We start from the raw sequence: 13,941 nt of genomic DNA on the forward strand, positions 1-13,941 counted from the left end.
GGGTTTGCCTCCTACTCTGTACTGCGCCGTCGCTCGTAGACTACTCCATCCCGCTCGCCGGCGTGCACCGGCGATCGGGAGAGCAGGTCTCCGGAACCTCTGCCTTCGACGTCCTGCACCGGGAGAAGGCGGCAATAAGGTTTTTTGGGAAGCGCTTCGCGCGACTACTCCCTGTTTGTTCGCGACGGCTCGCCTTCCTCTTCGCTCGCGTGTTTCATGTCTTCGTAGACACCTGCGAAAAGTTTCGACCAAGCAACCGGTCTTTCCGTCACCTCGGTACGTGTTCAATATGTTGCGCATATTTGATCTGTTCATGTTATACTGTGTAGTTTACATGTATAGATCTAATGATGCGTTCATGCTAGTTTTCATCTGTAATGTCATGATTTATTTATGGAATAGATTAAATCATTATATATCTATAATCTCAACATTTGGTTTGTCTCAAACACGAAGAGCTGAAAATGCTTCTTTGATTGCGATGACTTCAGCGTAAACATCTTGCATTGCTGGGCGATCTTTTGGTGTCTCCATGGAGCATGAGATACCAAGTTTAGCAAGTTGCATGACGCAGCTCAACATTCCAGTCATGACATGATTTTCAGGGTCACAATTATTCTCGGTATCTTCTTCAATGTTGAATATGTAAACGTCTTCAACTCCTTACAGGAAGGATCAGATGCTTGCTTGACTTTATTCCTCTTCTTCAGTAGAATGAGCGCTAAACATGATGTTAGAGCCAGACAAATAGCTATAGGTCCTACTATCTTAAGTATTTTATTGGTGTGCTTTCCCTTTGATGGCTTTACATTGCAGAGTGGTAACTGTAGCAATGGATATGTACCACATAACTTCTTGTTCCCTTGGATAAAAACCTCACTTGCATTCTGAAATATCCCTTCAGTTGGTACCTGTCCTTCAAAATCATTGAAGGACAAATTGAGAAGCTTCATGGACCCAAAGGATTCCATGAATTCAGGTATTTTACCAGATAGATTGTTCTGAGAAAGATCTAACTCAACAATGCCTCTTAAATTTATGAAAGAATCAGGAATTCGTCCATCAAGAAGGTTCCCTTCCATACGGAGAGAGCTTAAGTGGACACAGTCGCCAAGAGCAGAGGGAATTTGTCCTGACAGTCGGTTATTGGAAATATTTAGAATATCAAGATTGATCGAGCCACCAATCTCTGATGGTATTTCTCCATCGAGTTGGTTGTGAGACAAGTCCAACCATTCAGAAAGAGAGGAAAGAGTAACGAGTTCCTCTGGTATGCTACTATCAAAGCTGTTACAAGACAGGTTTAAAGCTTCTAGATTCTTGCAACTCCCTAAGGAGCTAGGAATCGGTCCACTCAAATTATTTTCCTGTAAGTAGAGCTCACTTAGATGACTTAGATTACCAAATGAAGTTGGAATTTGTCCTGAAATTTTGTTTTGGGATAAGCTTAGGATAAACAAGTTTAGCAGATTTCCAAGTGAATCTGGAAGATTTCCAGTAAGTAGATTTTTTTCCATATAAAGAAGCGTAAGGCTTGTGAGTTTCTCTATCTCTTGAGGTATGGTACCGGATATTTCATTTCCTGTTAGCAGCAACACCTGTAAGCTTGTTGAAAGTTTTGCGATGGAACTTGGTAGGGTTCCTTTGAGGATGTTTTTGTCCAGGCATAATTGAACCAACTGTCTACTAGTTATCAATGAGGATAAGAAAGACCAGTCTCCAGCTTCTAGTCGATTCATCCCGAGATTCAATTCCATCAAGTCAGGCAGGTTCCCAAAAGAAGGAATAATACCATGGAATGCATTGTCACGAAGATTAATCACTTGGAGATTTTTTGCAATGCCTAGTGAAGTGGGGATCTGCCCTTGGAATTGATTTCCTTGCAAGATCAGTGTTTTGATATTTGGAAGGGTATATCCTATGTTATCTGGAATTTCTCCAATGAGTTTATTAGTGCCCATGCCAAGGTATACGAGATTAGACATGTTGTACAGAGAAGCCGGAACTGTCCCTGACAAGTTGTTATATGTCAAGTCCAGTTCTTGCAAGTTTGGTATTCTGCTTAAACTAGATGGAATGGTTCCCTGGAAGTTGTTCTGTGAAAGGTAGAGTATTTCAAGGGAGGAGAGGTTTTCTATAGAGGAAGGTATGCTACCTGAGAGATTGTTTTGGGATAAGCTGAGATACCACAGTGGTGAGGAGATATTTGAGATTGGTGGGATAGACCCAACAAAGTTATTAACTGCAAGGCTTATGAGATTAAGTGACGAGCTATTAAAAAGAGCAAAAGGAATCTCGCCGCCAAGACGATTATTAGTTAAATCAAGCAATATGAGTGATGAACTATTAGCTAGGAGAGGTGGGATGCCTCCAGTGAGGCTGTTATTTGTGAGAATGACCACATTCAGAAAAGAGTTACTTCCAAGTGAGAAAGGAATATTGCCGCTTAGGTTGTTATTTGAAAGATATAAAACTGAAAGGTTGGAGAGTGTACCTAATCCTTCTGGGATTACTCCTTGAAGTTTATTGTCAAACAAGCAGATAGCTTGAAGATTTGAGCATTTGTTCATGCTTGAGGGGATCTCACCATCAATCGAGTTATTTGAGATATCAATGATCTGAAGGTTAGAGCATGAAGACAGAGCCTCTGGTATCGTGCCAGTGAGGCCATTAGAGGTGAGGTTCAGGTAGGTGAGGCGACGCAAATGACCAATTTCAGGTGGAATGTTGCCAGTCAACTGATTAAATGGAAGGTGGATTATTGTCAAGAAAGTAAGATTACCAATGCAAGGTGGTATTTGGCCATGGAGGTTGGATGACTCTAGGTTCAATTCAGTGACTCGAGATGTGTGGCTCTTGCTACAAGTGACACCGGGCCATTGACAGTATTGCGAAGAATCATTTCTCCAGGAAGCCATGACTCCGGCATTGTCATTGAGATGGAGCTTGAGGCAAAGCAGAGCCTGAAAATCGGTAGTATCTGATGCATCATGGAGTGGTGCAGTGGGAACTAGGGAGAATGCAGTGATGAGAAAGAATGAGAAGCATGCCAATAAGATTGTGACCAGAACAGGGATGCTGTGGGAGCCCAAAGGCGCCATCAGTTTTGCTAATGAGAATTACAATGTGAGCAACAGGTGTTTCTTACTTGGGTACGTTGCAAACTGAAGCTGTCTGGTGTAGTGGTTGTTGTGCTAATGTACATGAATTTATAGACCAGCAGCAACACCATAAGCAAGGCAATTGTAATGGCCAAGTGGTGGAGATTGGCCGTACTCCGGCATATACGGCAGGACCTAGACTTAGACGCTCATGGCTTTGGCCCAGCTTAAGATTTGTGCTTGAACTTTGCTTCGGCACTTTGTAGCTCAATTGGGAGCTGAGATTAACAGTTGCCACTTAAAATATGCAACTCATATGTCATGTTGTAGTGATGTTATCAAGTGCATCGATCCATGTATCTGTCTGTTACTGCAGTCTACATTGCTAACTTAGCGTATACTCTGGGGTTTCACTGTTCTCTCGTCGAGACAAGCAAATTAATTGGACAAAGTAACTAAGATAACTGCCTAACTAGAGCATTAGAATTGTCCTGATCTTGCATGAGAAAGCAACTTTTACAAGTGTAAGATGTTTTTACTCTATATTCTAAAGGTTTGGTTGCAGGGAGTTAGCAATAATGTCAGTTTTTTCCCAAACACAACCAGGCTAGCAAGCTAGTTAGAGTGTCTATTCTATTGCTAATCCAAACTGATATTCGGACGAAGTAGTCGTCAGCGTTTCCCTTAATGAAACAAGCACAGTGACAGTAGTGTTCACCGTTCACTGTCTGACTCTGAAAGTCTAATTGTAAACTCAGCTCGTCAATTTTTCAGTCGAATTGCACTGAAAAATATCATCTTCTTCAGTCAGCAGTCAAATGACCCGAACTAATACGGCAATGTATATGCGTAGTACATAGAATAGTTCCTTTAAATCTGTTCACAGATGTCTCATCGAAAAAACTGAAATCTGTTCACATATTCAAAGACTTCAAACTTGACTCTGACTTCAATTACTCTCCATGCTTTGCTTGGTTGCCAGAAATCTACAGTTCGGGTGGATCATCTAAGTGAAATTAAAACGGGATAGAGAACAGGGTTAGAAATTCTGGAACGAAATTTTAGAAATTTCGGTCATTTTGGATACGATATTATTTCGACCGAATTTTTTATTTTTTTTAATTTTTTCATGAATTTTGGTAATATTTGTTCAAATTCAACTAAATGTTGTTTAAAATTTCAGAAATTTCGGACCGAAATTTCCGAATCGGTGAGCACCGATCCAATCGGCTAAACCGATGGGTTTAACCCTGATAGAGAAAGGATTATGGCCTTCCGGTGATCTGTGAGTCGACTAGCTAATTCGTAGTGACAGCATGACAAATTGACAATAGCGTGCCACCGTGGTAGACTCGTCCCATACATGTTTGGATGGGAGCGGCCGGCCGGCGGGCGGCGACGCCGTGCAAGACTCGGCAGTAACAAGTATGCTCTGCTGACGAATGTAGTCCCACCAAATCAGGAGTCCTCCACTGCACGCCATGCACACTAGTGGAGAAACCGTCTTTGGTCGGTCGCCCGAAATCCACAATAGTCTCGGTTCCACTAAAAACCGGGACTAAAGACGGTTGGTGGCTACAGCGGGCATATTTGATCGGTTGGTGTTACCAATCGGGACTAAAAATGATTTTTAGTTCCGGTTCTAAATCTGTCAGGCCTTGTCAGGCCCCCTGAGATCACCAACCGGGACTAAAGATAAGGGATCTTTAATCCCGGTTGATAACATCAACCGGGAATAAAGCGTATGCACCAGCCCACGCAGAAGCGCATGCGTAGCCCCTCTCTCTCTATCTTCCATCCTTATCTCTTTTTCTTCTCCTTCCTTATCTCCATCCTCTCCATCCTTCTCCTTCCATCCTCTCCCCTTGCTCTTCTCTCACCCCCTCTCCTCCTCCCCTCCCCCTCTTCCTCTTACAGAGGCAGCCAACGGCGGCGGGATGGAGGCCGGGCGTGGGCTGGCGGCGGCCGGCCGGCGGCGGCGGGATGAGGGATGGGCACGGGCTGGCGGCGGCCGGCCGGCGGTGGCGGGATGGAGGCGGCAGGGCGCGGGCTGGCGGCGGCCAGGCACGGGCTGGGGCTAGCGGCGGCCCGCCGGCGACGTCAGGATGGCGGCCGGGCGCGGGCCAGCGGGATGGAGGACGGCCGGCGGCGGCCCGGCGTGGGCCGGCGGGATGGAGGCCGGTCGCCGGCGGCCTCGCCCTCCCCTCCTCCAGATCCGGCCAGAGGGGGAGCGGCGGGATGGAGGACGGCCGGCGGCGGCCCGGCGCAGGCCGGCGGGATTGAGGCCGGTCACCGGTGGCCTCGCCCTCCCCTCCCCCAGATCCGGCTGGAGGGGAAGCGGCGAGATGGGTGGCCGGCCGGCGGCGGGATGGGAGGTCGGCCGGTGAGTCGAGTTTTTTTTTTATTTTTTTTAATTTGTGGTTTGGATGTTTTGATCTGTGAATGAATCTATGAATCGATATTGTGAATGAATCTATGATGTTGTGAGTGAGTATGTGACTCGATGTTGTCAATGAACCTGTGAATCAATATTGTGAATATATTTGTGATGTTGTGAATAAATATGTGAATGGATATTGTGAATGAATTTGTGGTGAATCCGTGAATCGTGCTATGGAGTTGTGATGTGGATTTGGGGTTTGATTTGATGATATGCATACCACTCGATTCGGGAGAAAATAAAAAAGAAAAAAGGACCAGCTGATGGACTGCCGCTACCCTCTCTTTAGTCCCGGTTGGTAAGATCCCTATCTTTAGTCCCGGTTGATGTCATCAACCGGGACTAAAGATCGATCTTTAGTCCCGGTTTTTTCACCCGGGACTAAAGATAGCGATCTTTAGTCCCGGATTGGTAGTCCCGGTTTGAAAACCGGGACTACAGGGGGTTACGAACCGGGACTAAAAAGCACTTCTCCACCAGTGATGGTTTCACCAAGCATACATAAATCCATATACTCAGCCAATGCCCTATGATAGAATTGTTAGAGATGCCGATCGAACACATTACATGTCTAACAAACTCAACGTACAGTATAGGATAGTTACTCGGCACACGTCGTAAGTATAGGATGCCGGCGATCACCGGCCGACGGCCGGTGGCTCGATTACGCGCGATAATCCAGCTCGTGCTGTTGGTTCTTGTGATCGGCAGTGGCATCCTCGTCGTGCCGGCGGCTGGGGGCACGGGAAGCAGTGGCCATGGTACTCTCCCTTCGTTATGCAATTTTTAGCATTTAAAATATGTCTAAAAATATAACAATTTTCTAGCCTACATTATTTTCTCAACCAATCATGACTCTCTGCCGTTTAATTTTTTTTACCTATATTGTTTTTTCGATCAATAACAACCCTTCACAACTAATTTAATTTCACAAACTTCTTAATACCCGTTTTTAAGCATAAAACTTTTTATATTTCTTAATATTGTATTCAAGCCTAAAAACTTTACAGAGGTAGCATACCATTTTCTTTGCATGTTAATGTACTCCCTCCGTATCTTAATATATGACGCCGTTAACTTTTTTTTATCAACATTTGACCATTCGCCTTATTCAAATTTTTTGTGTAAATATAAAAATATTTACGTCATACTTAAAAAACATTTGATGATAAATCAAGTCACAATAAAATAAATGATAATTACATAAATTTGTTAAATTAAAACGAATGGTCAAAGTTAGATAAAAAATCAATGGCATCATACATTAAAATACGGAGGTAGTACTTTTTTTTGGTAGCATTTGTTTGGTTTGGGGACCAAGTGGGATGGGTTAGATCTATTCTAATTTTTTGGGATGGTATGGTTCTAGTTGATTTATGGTATGGGATGGTTATAGTTTTTTGTTTGGTAGGAAGGGATCGAAGTGGGATGGGATGGACAACTTTGCACGGACCATTAGTGTCGTCTGGCTCCCAATGGCTGGGGTGCAGCAGCGAACATGGGGACGGTGGAGCTCGTCGGCGCGAGCGGCACACAGGTGAAAGAGTGGCGGCTAGAGGGAGGGGAGTCGACGGCGTTCGTGGAGGTGGTGGCCAGTCACAAAGGCGAGGCGGCGGCGGGTCACGGAGGTGGCGTCCAGTCGCGGAGGCTAGGCGGCATCCGGATCTAAGAGGAGCAGTGACCGCTCATGGAGGAGAGGCGGCGGTGGGTCGCGGACGAATGGCGGCGGTCACGGAGGTGGAGGCAGGCGCGGACGAGCGGCGGTGGTCGCGGAGGTGGGGCGATCGCGGACGAGGCGGCGGCGGGTCACAGACTAGCGGCTGCAGTCACGGATGTGGCAGCGGTAGCACATTATTCACATTACCAATTCACAGCAATAGTTACATTGACAGAACATTTACATAGACAGAGAGTTCTAATTAGTCATATAAATTGTCCACACTCACACTTGGATGCAGAATAAATATTGACATACACATAATTTTTAGTCAATACAAATTAAATCTTCATGGCTTGCATGAGATACAAATTAAATCTCCATGACCAACACACGGTGTCTCCGGCACGAGGAAAGCAGGGCAGCGCGCGGTGAAAGGCGACGGAGAACTGGTGGCCACGGCGGCGCACGCCTAGTGAGCAAGGCTAGGGATCCAATATGGCTGTGGCCGAATCTGGTGCCTCCGCGCCGGATTTGGCCTAGGTCAAGTGGCCGACACGGTAAGATATGGTCAGGAGGGCAGCCGTACGTGGGCTTGGCGCGGCTGACCGGCAACAGGCACAGCAACTCCCATGGCCGGCCAGTGGTGGTAGAAGGGCAGCTGTGGGCATAGCGCGGCGGAGGGTGCAGCACGAGCGGTGATGGAAGGAGGCCTGTCGTGTGCGTGGAGGCCGGCGATGAGAACTGGCCACCCGCACCAACAATATGGGTTGGTACCAATGTTATGTCGAGCATGAGAGCTATTGGGGTCGATTCGTCCAAGCTAGCTAGCTAGCCATACCCCCCTTCTTCTCCATGGACCTCGTCCACTATTATGGTTGATTCCCTTCCGGTCATGGGGAGCTCTTTTGGTGAGACGCCAGCGGTGGCGGTAATGGAAGAAGATGTTCCAGTGACAAAGCTCCGTGGGAGTTGCGACATGGTGGCTGTGGGAGGTGACGATAAGGCCGCGTTGGAGACTGGCGGGTCTGGACTGGCCGACAATGGGGCACTGGTACGGAGGAACCGCATTCTAGCAAAGGTTGTTCAGTTGGTGATGCACTGGTGTGGCGACGATAGGTGTGGGAAGGGTGTTGCAGGAAAAAGCTTAGCCCAGGTTTCCCTGAGCTGACAACGATGATGTCTCCGAGCGCCATGATCACCCCTTGGGTCATCATCGAGCTGCCACCCTGCCACTCCTTAATAGGACTCTCTAGGTGAAAACCTAGTCCAAATGGACGGACAATGATGGCATCTAAGATGTCATGACCTCCCTGGAGGTGTTGCCTAGGAGGTCTTTGTTCCTCGCCTTTGTAGTCTTTTCTCAACTTGTCCTATGTGGCTTATTGGTTGTCGTTATCTGGTTGGTGCGAGGGATGAGTTGGTATTCTTCTCTCTTGCTCTCTCCCTCATCAACCACTCTACTTAGGGATGATCGGGAACTCATCTATTATTTTTTTGGTGGAATCTATGTCGGTGGGGTGTTTGAGACCCCCTTGCAGGTCTAGCCCTGATTCTAGGGGTGGCCGGCTTGGTGCAACTGCCTTATCTTGGATTTTGTAGGGAGCTCTTAGCACGCGGTTGCGATGTGTTTGTTTTGTTTCCTGATTATAATCTTTTAAGATTGTAATTTTGTACTTATTTTTATGCTACATAAATATGAAATTTTGTTCTATCTAGCGTAGATCGTTCCAAAAAAGTTCAAAAAAAAAGAGATTTGAAATCTGGGGGTGGGACAAGCTACTGTAGCATAGCTGAATTTTGTGCAGTAATCCTTGAATGGTGAAGCGTTCATTCAAGAACATCAACTTCTCAATATGTGGCTAAACCTAAATTAAGGAGCTCGGAACTACCTGGACAAGAGTCAAGAAAGACAATGAAATTAAAGATTTATATCTCTTTTATCTGTTTTGAAAAGAAAACAAAAAGAATAACTAGTTAACTACATTAGTTTTAAAATATAATCTGTTTTTGCACGTTTTTCCAAAATAAAAATCTGAAAAATATACGGGAATGTGCGCTTCTAGGCACAGTCGCACAGATTACTGTACGTGTGGCACCCTGCCGGCCGGTATCAGCTGAGTAATTATGGCGTGCTCAGTGACCCTCGAGTCACCCACGCGCACGGCGGCTCAGGGGCGAACCCTAGCCGCCGCCGCCGCCACCCACCCTCCTCCTCTCTTTGCCTCGCCACCGCCGGAGTTTGCCGCCGGTCAACCGGTGTCATATCCAGATTTTTTTGTTTCAGGATTTATAAATTATCTAATAAATTATTAATAGAATTTAAATTAAATGTTCTTTAATTTACAAGTGAAGTTAAATGTGGGAAATAAAATTTCCTAAATATAAAGCATGGATGGATTTAATTTTTATTAAATTCTCCATGTTTAAGTCAACTCTCTGAAATTTTCTCGGATTTTTCAGAGCTCAATTCCTAAATGATACGAAGAACAGTTCAGTAATTATTTGATCAATAATGATCTAATTATAATTGTTAAGAGCTTTTCTTGTTTAAAAATCCTTAAATTATAAATTGTTGTTTAAAAGGAATTATTAGAAATGATTTTAAAAGCTTAAAAGAGAAGATCTAATTTTAATTTGTTAAATCTCAATATAAAATGGGGCCAGATAAAATTTCATTAAATACTTTGCTTAATTCTATAATTCCTAGATTTTTCTGGGATTTATTTGAGCTAAGGAAGTATTTTTAATAAATGGAATTGCATTTCATGAATAATTTAAATTGAAAAAGGTTTTAAAAGTCTGTTTTGGCTTTGGGCCGAAAGCCGGCCCAAAACCTCTCTCTTTCTCTCTCCCTCCCCGGCCCAGTCGGCCCAGTCCGCGCCGCCGCTCTCTTCTCTCTCTCAGTCGCTGACAAGTGGGGCCCGTCTGTCGGGGTCGTCGTCCTCCTCGCGTCGGCCGCCGCCCGAAACCCTAGCCGAGCCGCTCCGCCGCCGCTTTCCAATCCGGTCGCCCCTTTCCTTCTCCGGCCGAATTGATAGAGGGGAAACAATCTTCGGGATCTCCTCTACCTTTCCTCCTTTGGAATCTTCGCCTATTTCGGTTTGGAAACTCGTGGATTCGAGGTCGAATCGGATCGGTCTCTTTCCTCCGAACCCCGATCTTTCCTTCGCCGTCTCAGCCGCCGTGGGCCTTCGCCGTCGCCTCCGAGCCCCTTTAAAAGGATCCCCGGTGTCTCCTCTACCCGCCGCCACCCTCGCCTTTGTCTCTCGCCGTCGGAAGCGCCCTAGCGCCGTGAGACCTTGTGCCGCCGCCGTCGCCGCCGCTCCAGCCGTGCGCCGCCGTCGCTCCAGCCGTCGCCGTCGCTCGGGGAGGTCGTCATCGTGGTCGCCAAGTCGCCGCCGTCCTCGTCCGCCCCTTCGCCGCCGCCGAAGACCGCCGGAGCACCGCCGTCACCGTCGACCCGAAGACCGCCGCCGTTTCTTCCTCGTCGCCGGCGCTGTCCGTTGCTCTTCCGCCGCTTCTTTGGTCACCGGTGAGTTCGCCGCGTCGCCCTCTACCCGTTGGTGCCCTCCGTTCGCGTCGCCGCGCCGTCGTTCGCCGGCGAGCATGCAAGCCCGAGCCGCCGAGCCGCCGCCGCCGGTGGTGACGTCATCGCTGACGTCATCGTCGCCCTCTCCCGTGAGCCGGTCGTGGACCGTTGGATCTCGGCCGTCCGTTTTGGATAGGGTTGATCTCGGCCGTTCGTTCCCGTGAACTGCCTCCGTGCGCCCGGTCCACCGCAAACCCTAGCCGCTGACGCAATAATCCTCCTTTTCCTTTTCAAAAATAATTCATTATTGCGTCATAATTCAATTAAAATTCATATAAGTGTTTTAATCCGATTTAATCTTTAAAAATTCATAACTAATTCATTGTAACTCAGTTTAATGTGGTTCAAGTTGCAAAAGTTGTATAAAATAAAGATCTACATATTAAAATTGTCCATAAATTGAATTAAATTTATTTAATTCTTTTTAAATGGGCTTTAATTATATTTAATCTTGTAAAATTCATAATAAATTCATTTGAAGTCAGAATGAGGCCGTTCAAGTCTCATAATTCATCTAAAATTATGATCTACATGTTTGTTTACTTTTTATGTATTGTTTATTTGGTTTTTATTAGTCTTTTTTCGTTTTGCGTGTTAGCTTGTCGTTTCCGTCGTTGCGAAGGTTCGCGAGTGCGCCGGAAGTATTCAAGAAGATTAATTGAAGACCGATTATTGCAAGGCAAGTCACACAGATCCTAAACACAATCCTTTGAGCATGTTGATCCTATATTTAAATTCTCTATTTATTTCAACTGTGCATTTATTTTCGAATGTCACCGGGTGGTGTGAACTTATTCCTTTGTTATGGCCAATTTGCATTGATTACTTTATTCCTTGATACCCTGGGTTATTATAACTTGACTAGTTGGGCTTTATATATTGGTTCAGCTAGATATTAGATATGATTGCTTAGCCATGCTTAGAAACATTAGCACACTATTGGGATAACTTATGACTCACTATTATTTAATGATGGCTTAATGATAGTTCACGATGGTCAATCGTGATTGGTTAAATAATTACTTGCCAACTAAAATATGGTAAAGGTGGGTTGTGAGCACATGGTTTTGAGAGTCGTGCTCATGACAATTAAGGACCGGTTCGCGAGCTACTATTGTGAAACATTAACCATGCCAACCACAAGCCAGCGTGGGCAACGGCTTTACCTTTTGTATAACATGGTTCATTGCGGGGCACCAGACTGAGAAGTGGCGGAGATAAGCCCACGGGGGTCGCTGGGGAGTCCATGCCTTGTTTATAAGGGGGTGACTATGATCCGGGAATGGTGCGCTGCGGTGGATTGTGTTATGCAAGGGGTAATGTCACAGCCCCTTTCCGAGGTACCATGGTGGTAATGAGGCACATGGTGACATGATGTGGGGCTGTGTCTTGTGGGTACAGTGGTACACCTCTGGCCAGAGTAAAACTATTCGAATAGCCGTGCCTGCGGTTATGGGCGGGTTGAGCAATGTTTTTTGTGATTAGTCTCACACCTCTCACAATAATTATAGATGTTATACCTGGTAATAATTTGCTTAGCTCCTGGTTTGGAGATTAGATCTGTACAGCCGGGTATGGTTGTTCAGGATGGTTGGGCCTGTACAGCATGGGTGTGCTGTTCAGTGTTGATTAAAATTTCTGATTAATTACTCTACTGTTTTAGTACTCTTAACTCCTTGCTAAATGCTGCTTTCGCAAATGAGCCTATATTATGCCATCCTTTGGTATCCTTGTGCACTTGCATATTTGCTGTGTGGCTTGCTGAGTATGTCATATGCTCACCTTGCAATAATCAATCAACCTCAGTTGAAGAAAAAGGATCCAGAAGGCGAAGACGTTTGGCTTATACCCCAGTTGAGCTGCCTGTGGGAGTGGAGCCGGAGCTTCGCTAGATTTTATTTTCCGCTGCAGTTTTCTTCATGGTGAGGACTAAGTGCCTCTTAAGTAAGTATATATCGTTTTAGTTAATTTGATGAATCTGTATATTAAATTGTCAGTTTGTGTACCTCGGCTGATTCCTGGACGAGGATTTTATGCACAAATAAGTTCGGAAATTACTAGTGAATTTCCGGGCGTGACAACCGGGCGGGGAGCCGAGATGGCGGTGGCGGGGCCATACCGCGGCGACGCGCCGTCTCCGGCGCGAGGGAGGCGGGGCAGAGCGCGGCGAGGAAGGTGGGGCAGAGCCGGGCGGAGTGTGGCGCGCCGGTGGGCGAGGGAGGCCGGGGATCCGGCACCGCGGTGGCCGGATCTGGCCGCACGGCGCAGGGCTGCGGCTGCAGTGGCGCGAGGGCTGCGCGGCGGTGGACGGGGCGGTGGCGCGAGGGCCGCGCGGCGGCGGAGGAGGCGGCGTTGCGAGGGCCACGCGGCGGCAGAGGCGGCGGCACGAGGGCCACGCGGCAGCGGAGGCGGCGTCAGCGCGAGGGCCACGCGGCGGCGGCGGCGGCGGTGACAGCGCCGGCTCCAGTGCAAGAACGAGAATGACGCCGATGCCGATGCCTCGCGGGGTTGTGACGACGCCGGTGACGTCCTGCTCGCCGCTCCGGCAGAGGCAGCGCAGGGAACGCCCGCTTGGCGGTGTGTCCTTGCCTCTCTCCGGCCTGTTGTGTGCGGGAAGGAGCCGTGGAATGGTGGACTGGGCTAGCTGGTTGCCGAGGAGATGACAGGGTGGTTCGGCAACGACTGTTGTGTGGGGCGGTGGTGGCAATGGATGAAATCGCTGGCAAAAGCCTTGCTTAGCCCTTGGCTGGCGTGACGACGACGATGTCTTTGGCGTCGTTCCCTTGTTAGAGGCGTCGTTATGGCGTCTTTCTCCGTCGCCATCAATCTCCAGGTGAAAACTGTGTTCCGGTTTCCGAACAGGCGGTGGCGGCGTTTCACGTCGTATCCTTCATGGGGGCATCGTCTTGGAGAACACTACCCTTGCATCGATTGTTGTTGGTGTACTCCTGCGTCAGCTCGAAGCACTAGATACCTTGGTTTGGCGAGGCCTTCTCCTTGGCTCCTTTCTTGTATTGGTGGCATCCAGCTTCTTTGTTTGTCTCTGTCAGGTGGAGTCGGAGCTGCTACGTCGTTGGGGTGCGACGATGCTTGGCAACGATAACATTTGCAGTTTCTCTCTAGGAATGTTGGTGTTGCCAGTACAAGTTTT

At 47.3% G+C, this 13,941-nt stretch overlaps 1 protein-coding gene across 1 annotated transcript; it reads right to left on the reverse strand.

Annotated features, from left to right (window-relative positions):
- Positions 1 to 290: 290 nt before the first annotated feature.
- LOC136356820 (probable LRR receptor-like serine/threonine-protein kinase At3g47570) lies at positions 291 to 3,215 on the reverse strand. The gene has a single exon (XM_066311282.1). The coding sequence runs from the start codon at positions 3,099 to 3,101 to the stop codon at positions 588 to 590; it is 2,514 nt and encodes an 837-aa protein (XP_066167379.1). The 5' UTR covers positions 3,102 to 3,215; the 3' UTR covers positions 291 to 587.
- Positions 3,216 to 13,941: the final 10,726 nt, after the last annotated feature.

The sequence above is a fragment of the Oryza sativa genome, chromosome 6 (genome assembly GCF_034140825.1).
Source record: "Oryza sativa Japonica Group chromosome 6, ASM3414082v1".
Lineage (NCBI taxonomy): Eukaryota > Viridiplantae > Streptophyta > Magnoliopsida > Poales > Poaceae > Oryza > Oryza sativa.